Here is a 16,994-nt window from a genome sequence, read left to right as displayed (position 1 = left end):
CGGGGTCGTGTTCGGCATTTGGAGCTTTGACGTCACCGGCAGGTTGCTAAGGACGCCAAGGTGATCACTTCCTGGATTCCATGGAATCCAGGAAGTGATTACCTTGGTGTCCTTAGCAACCTGTTGGTGACATCAAAGCTCCGCCCCCGGAATCTCTTCGTGGGAGGGATTCCCCAGTTCCTTCAAAGGGAGGTCTTCATGTAAAAATAAACATTGTTATTTTTACAAAAAAGGACACTGCAGCGGCGCTGCAAGCAAAGGGCGGTCCTTTCATGTAAAAATAAACATGTTTTGACTTTATTTTTTTCAATAATCTTATTGGTTTGAACTCAAGAATAATAATTTTTTTTGTTTGTCTTTAGTCTTTATTGTTGTTAAGAGTTGGTATAAGACTATGTGTCTATTCTTTCAGAGAGCAGTTACACTCCGCCTAGGTTATGTTTCCCCCACCACCACCAATGAGAACAAGAACCTTTCAGTGTACTAGGATGTTGTTTCTCACACAATTTTTTATTGTCTCTAGACACTGATTTAGACCCTGTGGTGTCTTACCTGTTTCAGATTGATCATACTAATTTGTTGACTAATGACATACTGCTGTGCATCTGCAGATAATCTTGGTCAATAATTTTATATTATTATTCTTATTTTTTAAACCACAGCAGTTATTGTATTTTTTGGACTATAATACACTCCCAACTACCTAGCTTTTGGAGAGTTAAACAAGGGGGAAAATCTGTCTGTCTTCCAGCAATTTGCCTCCTTGCAGCAAACAGCTGTTTCAGCATAGCTTCAGCAAAGCATGATTTAGCACGAGCAGCTGATTGGCAATTGGATCAGCCTTCTGGAATACCTATGATCAGCTGTTCCAGTCTTCATTCTGTTTGTCTGTGTGTCTGCAGGCAGCAGCATCGGCAGTGTCTCCAATCAGAGAGAAGGAGGAAGGAGCCCTGCAAGGAGATGCTGCCGAGTGCAGAGACACAGGCAAACAAAGCGAAGTTCATTGAAGATGTTCCCACAAGACACTCTCCCCCAGGGATAAATCAGACATTTCGCTGGAGTCACTGTCCCATGCCAGTCCAGACCAGGCTTCCTAAATCTCTTGCTCACCAGATTGTCTCCCTTGCAAAGAAAATCCAACCTGACACAAGCACTGCCTCCAGCCACCTCTTTGTCTTGGTGAAACTCTTCTTTGAAAGGACAGTCTGCAGTTGGTTCAATTGTGAATAAAATGCATTGGAGGAAGAGGGGCTTCCTGTCTCTCCTGCACTTTAAAAATAATAAGACCTCAAATAAGCCAAGCCCTTATTTGGGGAGGTGTTCAAAAGAAAATAAGATCCTGTCTTATTTTTGGGGAAAGCTCATAGATACGATCCTGTTTAGGTTGTGTGTTCATTCCAGGCTGTGACCAAACAATATCTTTCTGTATCTTCAAGTTTAGAGTTAGTGAAACTCAGCAATGTTATTGAAATGAGAGCAATTGAAATTCAGTCATTCAAATTGTGAATAAAATGCATTGGAGGAAGAGTGGCTTGAAAGTAATTTAAAGTTGAAAATTCCAAATAAAAAAAGCTGATTGTGCAATGGTTATAAAAAGCCTTGCACCAAACTTGAAAAATCAAGTGTGTTAATATTTGTTAATTATGTTAATGTTTGTTAATTATCAACAGTTGGATATACTATATACTTGTTCTGTTAGTTAAGGAATGTCTCTTAAATTTTACTCACATTTTTCTAAATATTGGTAATACTTATTAGCCTTTAACGACTGGTTCAGCTGGTTCAATTCTCTATTCAACTATGAAATGCTGTTTGGTGATCTATATACAATTTATTCAAGTTCAGGGTAATTAAAGTGCTAGAAAGGAAAACATGTTTTCTTGAGCTCATTAGAGAAAAGATTGGATATTAATATAGTAATAAAATGTGAACGAATAAAAAAGCATTATTAATATTATTATTACTGTCTATCTGCATGCTACCATACTTGACAAATGGTCTTATCCAACAATGCTTTATGACCCTACTGCTTGAAGCAGTATTGCAGCCAAACACACGCAGAGAGAAATTTTTCATTATACTATTTTGGATAACTTCTTAGGTCAAACAAACTCAACATATATCCCATGATTATATATAGTATAGTCAATGATACCCTGATTGGGGTTGAGAGTACACTTAGGGCACACTTAATTTAGCTAGGATTTAGTAAAATCATCTGGTCCGTAGTAGTTCTTAAAAGTATGTACATACAAACTCAGACGAACAGCAATCAATGACACCATGTTTTTATTTTACAAAAAGCCAAAATGGAGAATGTGTGAAGAACTAACTACACCCTTACTGCTTCCATAACTATGAATAGAGTAAGTAGGAGCCAGGTATTGCTAATCAAGTGTCCTTGATCAGTTGACCATTAGCAAGTACAGTATGACTGGAGTTTGCTGGTTTTCAGCATTGAGGTGTGTGCCAAAAAGTTAAGGCAATGATCACAGAGAAGCAATTGTTGCTGCCTATCAATCTGGGAAGAGTTATAAGGTCATTCTAAACAATTTAAAGTCAATCATTCTACAGCGAGTAGAAAGATTATTCTCAAATAGAACACATTCAGGATATTTTCCAATCTTCCCAGGAATAGATGTCCCAGCAAATTTACTCCAAAGTCAGATATTGCAGTTCTCAGAAATTGAAAAACATCCCAGACTCTTCAGGCCTCAGTCAGCATGGTTGGTTTGGAACTGTTGCCAGGAGAAAGCCTCTTATCTGTAAAAAGAACATGGCGGGATAGCTTAGGTTTGCAAATTTGCATCTGAATAAATCATAAGACTTCTGGAACATTGTCCTTTGGACAGACGAGACCAAAATGGAGATGTATATTTAACGAAACACAGCATATCAACACAAACATCTCATGCCAACTGCCAAGCGTGGTGGAAGGATGATAATTTGGGTTTGCTTTACAGCCACAGGACCTGGGCATCCCAAATCAATTGATATAATCATGTAATAAAGGTTTCTTTTAAAAACTTAACATAACTTTAATGCAATGGGAATTTTATATGAAATGCAAAGAAATAATTCACTTTTGCTTGCTTTTTTAGTGTTTTCAAAAGCCAGATATCACCAGTGGTACAAAGGAAAAAGAATATAAACCCCATGATATTCCGCAGAGACAATCCGTTCAGCCATCTGAAACTTGTGCTCCCGCACGTCGTGCAAAACGCATGAGATCGGAGGTAAGATTGACTTTGTATATTGTGAGTGATAATTGTAAGAATGTCATAATATAGAAGTTTCATCCATTACCAGAAATTAAAGAGCACGATCTCTTAGGTTTACAAATCATGTTTGTAGTTCTGATAATAAATACTGCTGTTGTGGTGATCTAATTCAACCACGTTTGAGAAGATTATTGTTATTTAATTAAATGTATTGATGGTCCAACTCTAGTGCATGTCTTAGAGATAGCATATTCTTCCCACAGTACAGTCTTTCTTTGTGGAAACAACAACTTTTAACTTTCACTATAAACTTATTAGTAGTAATACTTAGTGTGAATATAATGATTCAGATCATTGGCCATCTGAGACCAGATTTGGAGTATTTTGCCTGTATTCATAACATGGAATGCTGTTTTTAGAGGGCTTCAGTGAGCACATCATATTAAGCTATAAAATACTGTGTTTCCTGTTGGCTTATACTGTGTAAACTATGGCTTATTTAACATAAAATATTTTAAGAACTATGGCTTAGCATAATGTGTAGATCCAATTTTTCCATTGTTGTAAAGATCTCTTACAACAATCACGTTTGATAATTCAGTATTATTACTAATATTTCTAAGTCATTATTTCCAATCATTGAAAGCGGTGTACACAGAAAAATAACAGGATTCAAAAAATTCATTAGTGCATATTACAATGGGGTGACTACTGGGGGAGATATCAGACTTTCTCAAATTCTCTATCACTAAGTCAGTGTTTTTTTAAAAAAATATTAGAGAGGATGTAGTTTTTATCAGCTGTTTTAAAGAGAGCAAACTAATTGAGAAATGTTGATGTCAGAGTATAAGTTGAACAAATTTATAAATCCTTGAAATCTAGAAGCAATTTAATTTGGCTTCTACTATCAGTACTATTTTGAGTTAAAATTTTGATCTATGTTCAAATTAAATTTACTAAAAAAAAATGAGTATTTGGAGCCGTGATTTACCATTCATTCATTCATTCATTCATTCATTCATTCATTCATTCATTCATTGACTTGACTTGACTTGACTTGACTTGACTTGATTTGTATGCCGCCCCTCTCCGTAGACTCGTGTGAAATGTTATTTTGTAATTTTTAACAATATGCAAATGATTTAGAGAAATTCATTATAATTTTAAAAATCATTTTAAAATATTAGTTCAGTACTTTTGAATTAACTATCATCTTGATTTAAGTGCACTCAAAATCCTGTGCATTAGCAGTATCAATATATAATTCTTGGCTATTATATATGTCCTCATCTAAGTAATTTCTTATGTTTCAGACTTAGAAATTAAATGCTAAATCAGAAGCATGGAATGCTCCATGCAAACATTCTTCAACATTGTTATTACATTACTACCACAAGAAGGCATTAATTGCTAGCAGCTGAGAAAAAAAGGCAGACTCCTTGTCTTCCTTTCTCTCCACATTAATTTTACTTGTCCTAAGTACTTTAATTATAGTGTAATTCTTATTCATGATGAAAGCTGAACTCACACAAGAGTGACACATTAAGTGTAGATATGAAAAGTCTGTTTTTGGTATAAAATTCACTTAAAGCAGGTTAATTTAATAGTAAACGTATGTTAAAATTAAAACATGTTAAACATTTTTTTTAAAAGGCTACTAATATTAAAACTGAGATTGAAGAAACTGCAGAGACCAAAACTCATAATTTGAGGCGCAGAATGGGCAGCACTCCAATAAAGGCTGACAGTGGTAAGCTTATAAGTGAAAATTACATTGTTGTTACATAGTTTACCCTTAAGGCTGTAGCTAGGTCTAGCAGTATACTGCCCAAAGTTCTGTGTAGTCTTTCACGTAAATAAAATTGAAAAATTTATGAATATTTTTTTGTTTACAAAATTGGAAGACCTTCTTTGTTATAAAAAGAATTTGTTATACTCCAATTTGTTTTTTAAAATCACATTTCTTTAATGTGTATGATTCTACAGATTAAAAAAAACCAGTTTTTCCAATTAAATTTTCTTTAATGGATTTACTTCTATTACACATGCTTAGACTAGTATTAATGTTTTGCCTTAATCAGATAAAGAACCTCAAGCTGTAGCGAAACGAGAAACTGTTGAAAAAAAACAGTGGCTTTGGGAAGCAGATAGAGAAAAATCAAAGGGACGTTCTAAGAAAAATATTAATTCTGTGAGTATGTTTATTTGGGGTTTCTCATGCTAATCATAAAAATACTATACACATTATTTAGTGCAGATAATTGAAAAATAATTCTTCAAGTTCTAGAAAAACAATAGCTTGATGTTAAACTAATCTGCTAAGTTACAACATATTAGTCTAGAAAATGGATCCACTGTTGCCTCATTTATTTAGAATGAGATTTTAGTTTAATTTGATATTTAGTTACTCAAAATATTTTTCAGATTTTTTGAGATTAACTTCAGGACCTGTATTTTGTTGCTCATGAGAACAAAGTACATTTGATTTGACAAGGAAAAACAGCCCTTAATATTGCTGTTCAGTTAGTTATCTTAAAAAAGAAAGATTGGTAAAAATACAAAAACAAACAAGTAATTGCAAGCAGACTTTGCTGCTATGCTTCTGTAGTGGTATGTTATATAAAATAAAAGATCATTTTATTAGGGCTTGTGAAACTTCAATTCTGGCTTTTAATTCATGTGTGTTTACAGTTCTGTGTCTCTGCAACAGAACCATGTATTTTTTTATCCAGTTGCATATTATACAATGGATATAGAATATATACAAACCCCTTTTAAAATGTAATGTTTTTGAGATGTAAAAAACCATATCAAGGTAGAAAACAGAATAATAGAGTTGAAAGGGATCTTGGAGGTTGTCATTTAGTTTAACTCTATAACATGCTGTGTCTAATCTCGTATCACTTCCGAATTTTTCCATCTTTAATAATAATGTATAAATTCTGCAATTCAATTAACTAAAATCTAAAGCACTGGTATTAAAACTTGCAGCAGCATGGTGCTATCATATGACCTTAAGTTTCTCAGTTTTGATTCTCTGCACAGACTCAGAAGTGTTTCGCTTCCATTGGCTAACTTAGTTTCCTATTCATTGGCTGACCTTGTTAACACTGCCTCTCCCAGTCATGAATATTCCAATATAATATTTGGTTGTATAAAGATGCAGACCCTTAAAGTGTTACTTTATTGAAGAACCTTTTGATTTTATTACCACGTTCAGCCTTTTGGGGTAGGAGCCTATCAGCATAGCATATCTTGCCTTGGAGATTTTTGCCTACTGTTCCTTGAAAAAGTGCTCCAAAACTGTCCGATTGAGAGGGCATATTCTGGACACAGCTCTCTCCATGTCACCCACAGATTTTTAATTGGTTTAGGCTTGGGATCTGAGAGGGCCATTCCAAAACTTTAATCATCTTCTGGTGAAGCCATTCTTTTGTTGATTTGGAGGTATGCTTTGGGCCATAATTGTGTTGAAAGGTGAAAATCCTCTTCATCATTAGCATTTTAGTAGCCTGAAGATTTTCTGACAAAATTGACTGATATTTGGTACAGTTCATAATTCCCTTCACTTTGATTAAAGTTTCAGTTTCAGCTGAAGAAAAACAGACCAGAAGCATAATGCTACCACCACCATGCTTCACTGTGGGTATGGTGTACTTTTGGTGATGTGCAGTATTGTTTCTGAACAAAACATAATTTGGGGAATAATGGCCAAACTTTTCAATCTTGGTTTTATCAGATCATAACACATTTTCCCACTTGCTTTTGTCAGATTTCTCGTAAACCCCCCCCCCCCAAAGATTTCAGTTTGTTTTTCAATTGAATTGTAAAGCTTTTCTGTTATATTAAAGTTGGAAAAAGTCGGAAGTGATTTATTTCGGTCTGATTTTTTTTAATGTCACAAAAATGTATTTTAATAGGTGTATGTTGTTCAGTAAAAACAACTAAATATGTTTAATATAAATATGAGGTGTTTGTACAGTTTGGTCTGGTTTTCGTATTGAGAGTGGTAGAATAAAATATTAAATTTCTGAATTTATTTTTTTTACCACAACTTTCTTTTAATAGGTGGATTTGTATGTATGCCTGTTATGTGGCAGTGGCAACGATGAAGATCGTCTGCTCCTATGTGATGGCTGTGATGATAGTTATCATACTTTTTGCTTGATACCACCTCTTCAGGATGTTCCCAAGGGAGACTGGAGATGTCCTCAGTGTCTAGCTCAGGTAATGTAGCTTATAACTTTTTTTGCCTAAAAGATAAATTATCAATATAAAAAATTACTGTATGAAACAAAAGTATGTTTTTCTTTGATGTGATTTTTATTTTGAAGGTAACTAATGCATTTTACTTCCACATGATTGTGTTTAATAGGTAATCTCTCTCATCAGTATGAGAGCCAATCTATCCAGATTTAATTACTCAGTTGATTCCAATGGTGGGGGGATTGAATCCAATGCCCCTACTCTGTAGGTTGACTCAGGATTCTCTACACTTCCTGATCCAAGTTAGCAGGTACACAAAGCTGCTGGGTGAGGTATCAACTCTGCCCTGGGTTGACTAAATGATGACCTTAGGATTTTTTACCAATGTGAGAGGGTGTGGCAGCCTAGGTGGAGAAGAATAGGTTTTAACTGAACTGCAAGACCAAATCGGTGTAGATCCTAAAGCCTCCTGAATTTGTAGCTTCTCTATCCTTAATTGAATTGGATAGTCCTCTCTAGGCAGGGTTAGTGAGCACTTTGCATTTTCTTATATTCAAGGTTCTTGTTCAAGTAGCAGATGGCAGGTGTAGTTACGTTTTACACAGATTCTTCTGTGCCAGTCATGTCTGTTTCTGGAATTGGAGTCCTTATTCATGGTTATTCATGTCCTTTGTCATCACCTAGTTATAGTACTGTAATGTGGGAAACATGGGAAGAAGAGACAGACAAAAACAAGATGGTGGTGGCCATGGACTGGCACCGACAGAACTGTCTCCATGATGTTGTCACCAGTTACTACCAGTTCTATAGAACCGGTTAGAACCAGTAGGAACCCACTTCTGAGGATCCCTTATTGTTTCTGCTTATTTCACCAGAAGTGTCAAAGTGCCAGGTCCTCTCTTTTAAGCTGTACTAAGAGATACAGCTGCTCTGTCATAGCACCTATTTTATGGAATAGCATTCCCATAGCAAACTTGATGGTCCTGACTCTTTTGGCCTTTGTAAGACCTGATGGTTTCCTTGAAGGTTTAGGTCAAGGTGCTATAGTTGCACAAATTGGTTGTTTTTTTTTACTGATTGTAAGATGGAATTATCTACTTGGGCATCTGCCACATGATATATTGATTTATTGTAGATGAATGCTTGTTTAATTAATTGGGGTTTTTTGAGGTGGTTTTAATTTCTTGTTAGCCCCTCCAAGTCACAGTAGTGAGATGAATTGCTATATTAATTATTTAAATACATGTATGAATGCGATATTGTTTCTAGAAGAGAATAAAAATAGTCCCCATAATAATATCATCCATAATTTTACTTCTTTCTTTTAATTTGAGCATTGCAATCTCTGACTTCTATGACCATATTATATACTCTGGAATCTACAAATTTATTTATGTACAGTATTTATTAAATTTATTTATGGCCCATCTTGCCGCAAGTAATATGTTGCATTTTGTTCAGTATTGTGCACATAATATTAATTCATTGTTGTGTTTAACAGGAATGCAATAAACCACAGGAAGCATTTGGCTTTGAACAGGCAGCACGAGACTACACACTTCGTACGTTTGGAGAAATGGCAGATGCCTTCAAGTCAGATTATTTTAATATGCCAGTGCATGTATGTTTATATTTTTATTTATTTTGTAACTTAGATTTCATTATAGGGGATATTCATGGAATGTAGGGCATATTACTTCATCCTAAATGTCCATTCTCTATCTTCAGTTGCTACCATTCTATTGTTTAAAAAAATGACATGACTCATATTTTAGTACAAAAACTATTCACTGTAAATTTTATCTAGCCTCAGAAAGTATTCACATTCTGCTTGATATTTAGTACTTTTTAATCAATAATTTAACTCATTCTTACATGCTGAAATTTTTTCATCTTCCTATTTTTATGAAAAGTTAACCTTCAAGAACATTATATGTTGAAATAACCAGTAGCACTTAAGGGAATTTTTATCTCATTTATAATGCCTCCTAGAAATTGTGATATATTGTTTTGCAAATAAGAATTCCTTTTCTAAAGTTTGTTATCATTGTGTGCCCTTGGATCAGTCTTTTCCAAAAGGTCTCATAGATTGCTGTCTAGTAGTGGAAGGGGAATACAAGGTTGATTTAGTCCCTGGCATTACAGGTAGACTTGCTTAATGACTGTGATTGGGCCCAGAATTTCCATTGCTAAGCAAAGCAGTTACTAGTTGAAACATGTGACGGCATTGCTTGGCGATGGCAGTTCTAGTAGCCCTGGTTGCATTTGTTAAGCGAGAACTGCATTTTTGTTAGGCAAGGATCTCATACTTTTGCCTTCACACATACACACACATACAGGAAAAGAGAGAGCTTTAGTTTCCATCATCTACCTTTCCCCTATGTCTTTCCTTTTGATCACTCTGCACTTTGCTACTGCTACTTGCCCATGTCACTTTGTGGACCCAGCTGACCTGCCACAATAGTCATTAATGCAGCAGGCTGACCCTGACTTTTTATCATGTGAGTGGGGAGCCACAGTGAACATAACTTCAAAGATTGGGTATAATTATTATTCGTTCAGCAGCATCATAAATTTGAGAGGTGGGGACTAAAGGTAATCCTCGACTTACGAGCAAAATTGAACCAAAATTTATGTCACTGTGAGAAAGCGAGTTTTGCCTCATTTTACAATTTTTCTTGTCACTATTGCTAAATGAATCTCTACAGTTATTAAATGAGTAACACAATTGTTAAGTGAATCTGGCTTACCTATTGAAGGAGAAGGCTACAGAAGTGGATCACATGACCCTGGGACACTGTAACAGTCATAAAAATGAGCCAGTTGTCAAGCATTCAAATGCAAATTACGTGACTATGGGGATGCTGCAGTGGTTATAAGTATGAAAAGTGGTCATAAGTCACTTTTTCCAGTGCCTTTGTAACTTTGAATGTTCAGTAAATGAACTGCTGTAAGTCTAGATATACCAGTAGCTATATCAGGGGTGGATTCTATTTACCTTCGCTACCGATTTGGGGTCATGCTGGAAGTTAACTACATTTGGCTCCGGTGGATGGATTTAAAGCCAAAGGACTGGTTGAGGGGCGTGTCCACCTGGCCATCACTGCTGATTTGGCAAGCGGGGGAAAATTCCTGATATCAGTTCTATAGAACCGGTCCAAACTGGCAGGAACCCACCTCTGACCTGTAAAATTTCAGTATTAAACATGAAATCACTGAAAGGATTTATTTGACTCCTTTATTTGTTCTGTTTCCTTATTTATTTATTTATTTATTCATTCATTCTTTCATTCATTCATTCAATTTTTATGCTGCCCTTCTCCTTAGAGTCAGCAATAGCACTTTTTAATAGAGCCAGCCTATTGCCCCCACAATTCGGGTCCTCATTTTACCCACCTTGGAAGGATGGAAGTCTGAGTCAACCTTGAGACGGTGATGAGATTTGAACCGCTGACCTTCAGATCTACAGTCAGCTGCAGTGGCCTGCAGTACAGCACTCTACCTGCTGCGCCACCCCGGCTCTTTTTATGATTTATCTCATGATTTGTCCTAGTGGTTAAATATTTTAGTACAAATATCTGCTGAATGTAACCCTTACAAATTAAATATTTTTTTCTTTACTTCCATATTATAACATTTGACTCCTTTTATGCTCCCAGTGTATCTTCATTAAATTTTTGTTTTTATTTGTTGGTAATGTTTTGCCTGCTTTCTATTCAGATGGTGCCCACAGAATTAGTGGAGAAAGAGTTTTGGCGTCTTGTAAGTACAATTGAAGAGGATGTGACAGTGGAATATGGTGCTGATATTGCCTCAAAAGAATTTGGCAGTGGGTTCCCTGTAAGAGATGGGAAAATTAAACTCCAACCAGAAGAAGAGGTAAGGTTTGTTTCTTGACTAATTCAGAATACAGATTGCTCAAAAAAAATGTGTGACATTTAAAAGAGAATAAAAAATTAACCCTTAGGGCTGAATCTTTTTAATTGTTTTACTACCAGAAAAGCTTTGAAGACAATAAAAGTTATCTTGGTACTAAAATATTACAGCAGAGAAAATGTCAAGTAAACCTCTTTCAGTGTGGGGCATGTTTTCACTGCTTCTTTAACTCCAATGAGTATTTTCCTGTGCCCATTGTGGCTACTATTCACACCTAGAAAAGTTGCTGTTGACAGTGAAGCCCAATCAATTTTGACTGGTTGATTCTAAAAGCTATACATACCCCTAGATCTGTGAGTAGCCATCTGCTTCACTTCATTTGGTCTAAATAGTCAGAAATATCACAATTTTAGAATACAGATAAATAATTCATATGGCAGGGTTTAAGACTTTTCAAGAGTTCAAAGAATTTAGGATTGTAAGGGTTAATACCACTTTCAGTCAGGTTGGAAACAGAATTGAAAGTTGGGACAATATTTATAACATTCTTGTTATCTAGTTTTGGACTACATTAAATTTCTGGACCATTTTTAAATTCACCTTTATTTTATTTATACGATATTTTCACATTGCTTTTGAAATACTAAAGCAGTGTTTATTAAAACAAATAACAACAAAAACAAACAAATTACAGTTAAAACTATTACACTATTTCATTTTTACTTATGTTGTTGCCTATTTATAACCAACTCTAGGCAGCTCCAAATCAAAAATTAGTTAAAGACCAAAACTAAAGTATTCTGGTATTCTCTTCTATTTTCCCGCACCCCAATCCAACCAACACTGCTTTCTTACTTTGCTGACATGAAAATATCATCATCATTTGGTGCAAGTAAAGTAAGAGGTTCATGTTTCACTACCCCAGATAATTCAAAAAGAAGTGAAACTACAAAATTCTCCAAGGTGCTTCTGACTTCCAAGTTTTATTTAGCAGAGAGCTCCCATACAGTACCCAGGAAAAGAAAATTTCTCTTCCCAGGCTTGATAAAGCTTTGAAATTAAGGGAAGGAAGAAAACAAACAGGGAGATATTTCAAGATTTTGATTCTTTTCTTTTCATCTGTATCCCCTTTTCCTTGATATCTTTGGACATCCATCACTTTATTCATTGTTTTGTTTGGATGTTATGTGTGTTGTTTTGTTTGGATGTTATGTGTGTTATTTTATAAAGTTTTAAGCATAAATCAGTGATTCTTAATTGTCAAGTTTGAAAAATACAATCAGATTTAAAAGTTTGCTGCCTCTTCCACTTGATTGGTTTATCGTTGGTTGGATTCTACTTTTTGCTTTACTTCTAGGAGTATTTTGATAGCGGATGGAATTTGAATAATATGCCAGTGATGGAACAGTCTGTCCTTGCTCATATCACTGCAGATATATGTGGAATGAAGTTGCCCTGGCTTTATGTGGGGATGTGCTTTTCATCATTTTGCTGGCATATTGAAGATCACTGGAGTTACTCCATTAACTATTTGCACTGGTGAGCTTGTAAAGAATGATACCTAAAGACCCCTGACTTATCTAGATCATTAGACTAAGTATGTCCTTTTAACATTAATGTGCACTATTAATCTTTCATTGAGTATACATCGTGTTTGTCTTCCTAATTATAATACGTAATTAAAATTCTAAATTTAAAACTGCTCTATAACTTATTTTTTCATTATTTGTAGGGGGGAACCTAAAACATGGTATGGAGCCCCAGGATATGCAGCTGAACAACTGGAAGATGTCATGAAGAAGCTGGCTCCGGAGCTGTTTGAATCTCAACCAGATCTTTTGCATCAGCTGGTTACAATTATGAATCCCAACACACTAATGTCTCATGGTGTGCCTGTATGTTACTGAGCTTTTGTTTTTGTTTCTAATGTAGGATACATATCTTACTGCATTTTTTATCACTTGGGAATGTTTTACATACCTGCTTTGAGGCATTACTATAAATGAGTGTTATAGAAAACAAAGTGTAACTACTTTTTACTGACTTAATTGAAAATTTTAATTCAAAATCAATATTTGCTGAGCTTTTCCCAAAGAACATATTAGTTTAATGCTACATGGAGGAATTGCAGATCCTTACTATTATGCATGGTTTGCTAGATTTGCTAAACTTTGGAGGGCCAGTTCTAATACATTTTTTCTCTTTTAATATAATTTGTACTAAAGATTTTTAAACAGATAAAACAAAAGATGTAAGAAATGGAATGTAAAAGAAAAGAAAAACAGAGAGAAAAGTGCACAATATAAAAAAGAAGGAAGGAAACGATTTTTAAAATAATCTAATTTATTACAAAGTTAGGCCCAATTAGTCTGCATTGTGCATCATGAAGTAGCCTACAAGATGTAACAATTTTCCTATGTACTAATAAATTCCTATTAAAACCTGCATGTAGCGTAATAAAACTAATATATTAGTTACATATTTCTCTATTCTGACTATAGTATAATATGCAATGTCATATTGTTCTCATATTCTGAACTGACAAGCCAAATCCATAATTTATTATTGGTTTTTATCTTGGAAAATGAATTTCTTATTTAGTGTTTTGTAATTGGTATAGCTGATTTACACTTCCTATCGTCACCAAGTAGTTGCAATTACAGCAGCATTAAAATGTACAGAAAAGTTTAGATGTTCAGTCCTGTTATTTCTTAAAATGAATTGCACATAAATTCTTTACAGGTAGTCCTAGACTTATGACCACAATTGAGCCCAAAATTTATGTTGCTAAGCGAGACAGTTAAGTGAATTTTGCCTCCATTTTATGTAACACGGTTGTTAAATGAGTCTGGATTCCCCATTGGCCTTGCTTGTTAGAAGGTTGCAAAAGATGACCACATGATCCCAGGACACTGCAACTGTCAGAAATATCAGTTGCCAAACATCTGAATTCTGATCACACAACCATGGGGTTGCTTAAATGATCGTAAGTATGAAAAATGGTCATTAGTCACTTTTTCAGTGATGTAACTTTGAACAGTCAGTAAATGTTGTAAATCGAGGACTACCTGTATTTTTGAATAATACTAGAATCATTAGAATTTCCTGTCTTTTGGTTTGTTGGATGATTCTCATTGACAACTGTTGGCACCAGCATCTGGGATAAACTTAATATTCTTCTTTTTATGAAAAAGAGCTCTTAATGTCTTCTTAAAAATAAAAGCAAGACTTGTTAAGTGATAACTATATTTTGTCCTGTGTTCGCTTTATTTGTTTTGTTGTAGATTTACCGAACCAATCAGTGTGCTGGTGAATTTGTGATTACGTTTCCAAGAGCCTATCATAGCGGCTTTAATCAAGGTTTTAACTTTGCTGAAGCGGTTAATTTCTGCACTGTTGACTGGGTATGTTGTGAAGATAATGATCTGTTTATTTAGAAAATATAAATGGCTTGTGGCTAGCTTTTCTGATAAGGATATAGTTATCTGATATTAATTTTGTTTAAAATAAAAAAAATATGCTGACTAGGTGTATGTAAAATCCTTAGAACCAAGGAGAAATTTCCTGATAGTTAGAACAATTAATCAGTGGAACAACCTGCCTCCAGAAATTGTAAATGCTCCAATACTGGAAGTTTTTAAGAAGAGATTGGGCAACCATTTGTCTGAAATGGTATGGTTTCCTGCTGTAAGTGGGGAGTTGGACTAGAACACCTCCAAGATCCCTTCCGACCCTCTTATTCTATTCTGTTCTGTTCCTAGATAACCTGAAAAATGATCTGGCAATTCTACAGGCAGTCTTCATTGTACATATAAAACTTATGTTGAGGGAAATTGTCTTGATCCACTAAAGTAATAACTCTATAGACATAAAGTTTTTTAATAGTTGGGGATGATTGTAGTTCATTTTGATTTACATTTGTATTTTCAAAATTGAAGCTTTAATACAGTCTTTGTATAATAAATCTATATTGTTTCTTTATATATGATCTTAGAAGAGTTTATTACCCTGTTTTCCCCAAAATAAGACATTTCCTGACCCTGAGTGCATGGCAGTAAGGCCAAGCACTTATTTCAGGGTTAAAAAAAATATAAGACGGGATCTTATTTTCAGGGAAACACGGGGTATTAGCATTTTTATTCTTAGTCTGAGGAACTACATTAAGTAAACATTTTCTTCAGTCAACCACTTTCAACAATGGATATCATGTTGTTTACCTTAGAACATACAGAAACTGTATTTGCTCTCTTTTTTTGTTTAGTTGCCTTTGGGACGTCAGTGTGTGGAGCATTACCGCTTATTAAACCGCTATTGTGTGTTTTCTCATGATGAGATGATATGTCGAATGGCAGCCAAAGCAGAAACTCTTGATGTGGTGGTAGCTTCTACAGTTGAAAAAGATATGGCTATTATGATTGAAGATGAAAAGACTTTACGGGAGGCTGTGCTTAAGCTGGTAAATTTTGCGGAAGTATATACATGTTAAATTGTGAAATAATTTTAAGCTGAACAAACTGACAGCTTTATTATTTTTTAATTTATTTTTTTGTATTCTGCCTTTATTATTTTTACAAACAATCCAAGGTGGTGGTTACTATACCAAATATTATTTTACTGAAAGAGTAGTAGATCCTTGGAACAAACTTCCAGCAGATGTGGTAGATAAATCCACAGTAACTGAATTTAAACATGCCTGGGATAAACATATATCCATCCTAAGATAAAATACAGAAAATAGTATAAGGGCAGACTAGATGGACCATGAGGTCTTTTTCTGCCGTCAGACTTCTATGTTTCTATGTTTCTATGTTTCTATTTCATTTCATATATCCCAGCTAGTGAGAGGACAGAAGCAACCTTTGGAATCAGATTCTCCTAGAGATCCAGATACTCAGATCCTGGTGGGGTTCCAGAGAGCCTTAAAGATCGGGCTTTTCTCCCAGGCTTTCTACTAAGATGGTTGGAGCTCCTTGTTTGGCACATGATATGTTGTTGACTGAATTTACTATGTTGTTTATTGTTTGTTACATGTTTTAACTTTTTGTGACATTTTGGGGTTTTTTATACTGTGAGCTGCTCACAGTCATGTGTTTATTTGCTTAAATCCTGCTTTTATTATTTTTACAAGTAAGAGACAAAATCTAAATTGAATAAATCAATAAAAATAAATGCAAAACAAACTATTTTTGATAAAGCTTTAAAATGTTTGGCCATTAAGATAACGTTAGTTTTTAAAGAATCTATTTATTTATTTATTTATTCATTCGTTCATTCATTCATTCATTCATTCATTTATTTGAGTATTAATTTATAAGACAAATTCTCATGCATTAGAAAGGCTAATTCTACCTGGAACTAGCAACCTTGAAGAAAATCAAGTCCCACTTCATTAAATAGCAGTACTGGCGAACCTATGACATGCATGCCACAGGTGGCACACAGAGTCATATTGGAGGGCATGCAAGGCACTGCCCTATGTCAGCTCCAGCTGATTTTCGGCCTTGAGAAAGGCCGTCCGGAAGCTTCAGGGCAGTTTCCCTGATGCCCTGCAGTGTGAAAAACAACCCTATGAGCCTCATTTATTTATATGACCTTCCTTATAGTTACTGTTGACTGAAAAATGGTAACTAGAAATTAAAAGTATGGCATGGTTCATATTAAAACCCTTTGATTTAGAAGGTAAGAGTTGAA

At 34.8% G+C, this 16,994-nt stretch overlaps 1 protein-coding gene across 3 annotated transcripts in view; it reads left to right on the top strand.

Annotated features, from left to right (window-relative positions):
- KDM5B (lysine demethylase 5B) overlaps positions 1-16,994 on the top strand; it is a 64,386-nt gene that overhangs the window by 22,727 nt on the left and 24,665 nt on the right. For all 3 annotated transcript variants that reach the window (XM_070744977.1, XM_070744978.1, XM_070744979.1), the window contains exons 6-15: positions 3,102-3,236; positions 4,875-4,971; positions 5,303-5,412; positions 7,290-7,448; positions 8,929-9,048; positions 11,148-11,306; positions 12,661-12,842; positions 13,036-13,198; positions 14,588-14,707; positions 15,565-15,759. In XM_070744977.1, coding sequence (XP_070601078.1) covers positions 3,102-3,236; positions 4,875-4,971; positions 5,303-5,412; positions 7,290-7,448; positions 8,929-9,048; positions 11,148-11,306; positions 12,661-12,842; positions 13,036-13,198; positions 14,588-14,707; positions 15,565-15,759 — 1,440 coding nt within the window. The remainder of the gene's footprint in view (positions 1-3,101; positions 3,237-4,874; positions 4,972-5,302; positions 5,413-7,289; positions 7,449-8,928; positions 9,049-11,147; positions 11,307-12,660; positions 12,843-13,035; positions 13,199-14,587; positions 14,708-15,564; positions 15,760-16,994) is intronic.

Source organism: Erythrolamprus reginae, chromosome 3 (assembly GCF_031021105.1).
Source record: "Erythrolamprus reginae isolate rEryReg1 chromosome 3, rEryReg1.hap1, whole genome shotgun sequence".
Taxonomy (NCBI): Eukaryota; Metazoa; Chordata; class Lepidosauria; order Squamata; family Dipsadidae; genus Erythrolamprus; species Erythrolamprus reginae.
The sequence above is the reverse complement of the archived record's forward strand: the minus strand, read 5'-3'. Positions and strand labels throughout refer to the sequence as shown.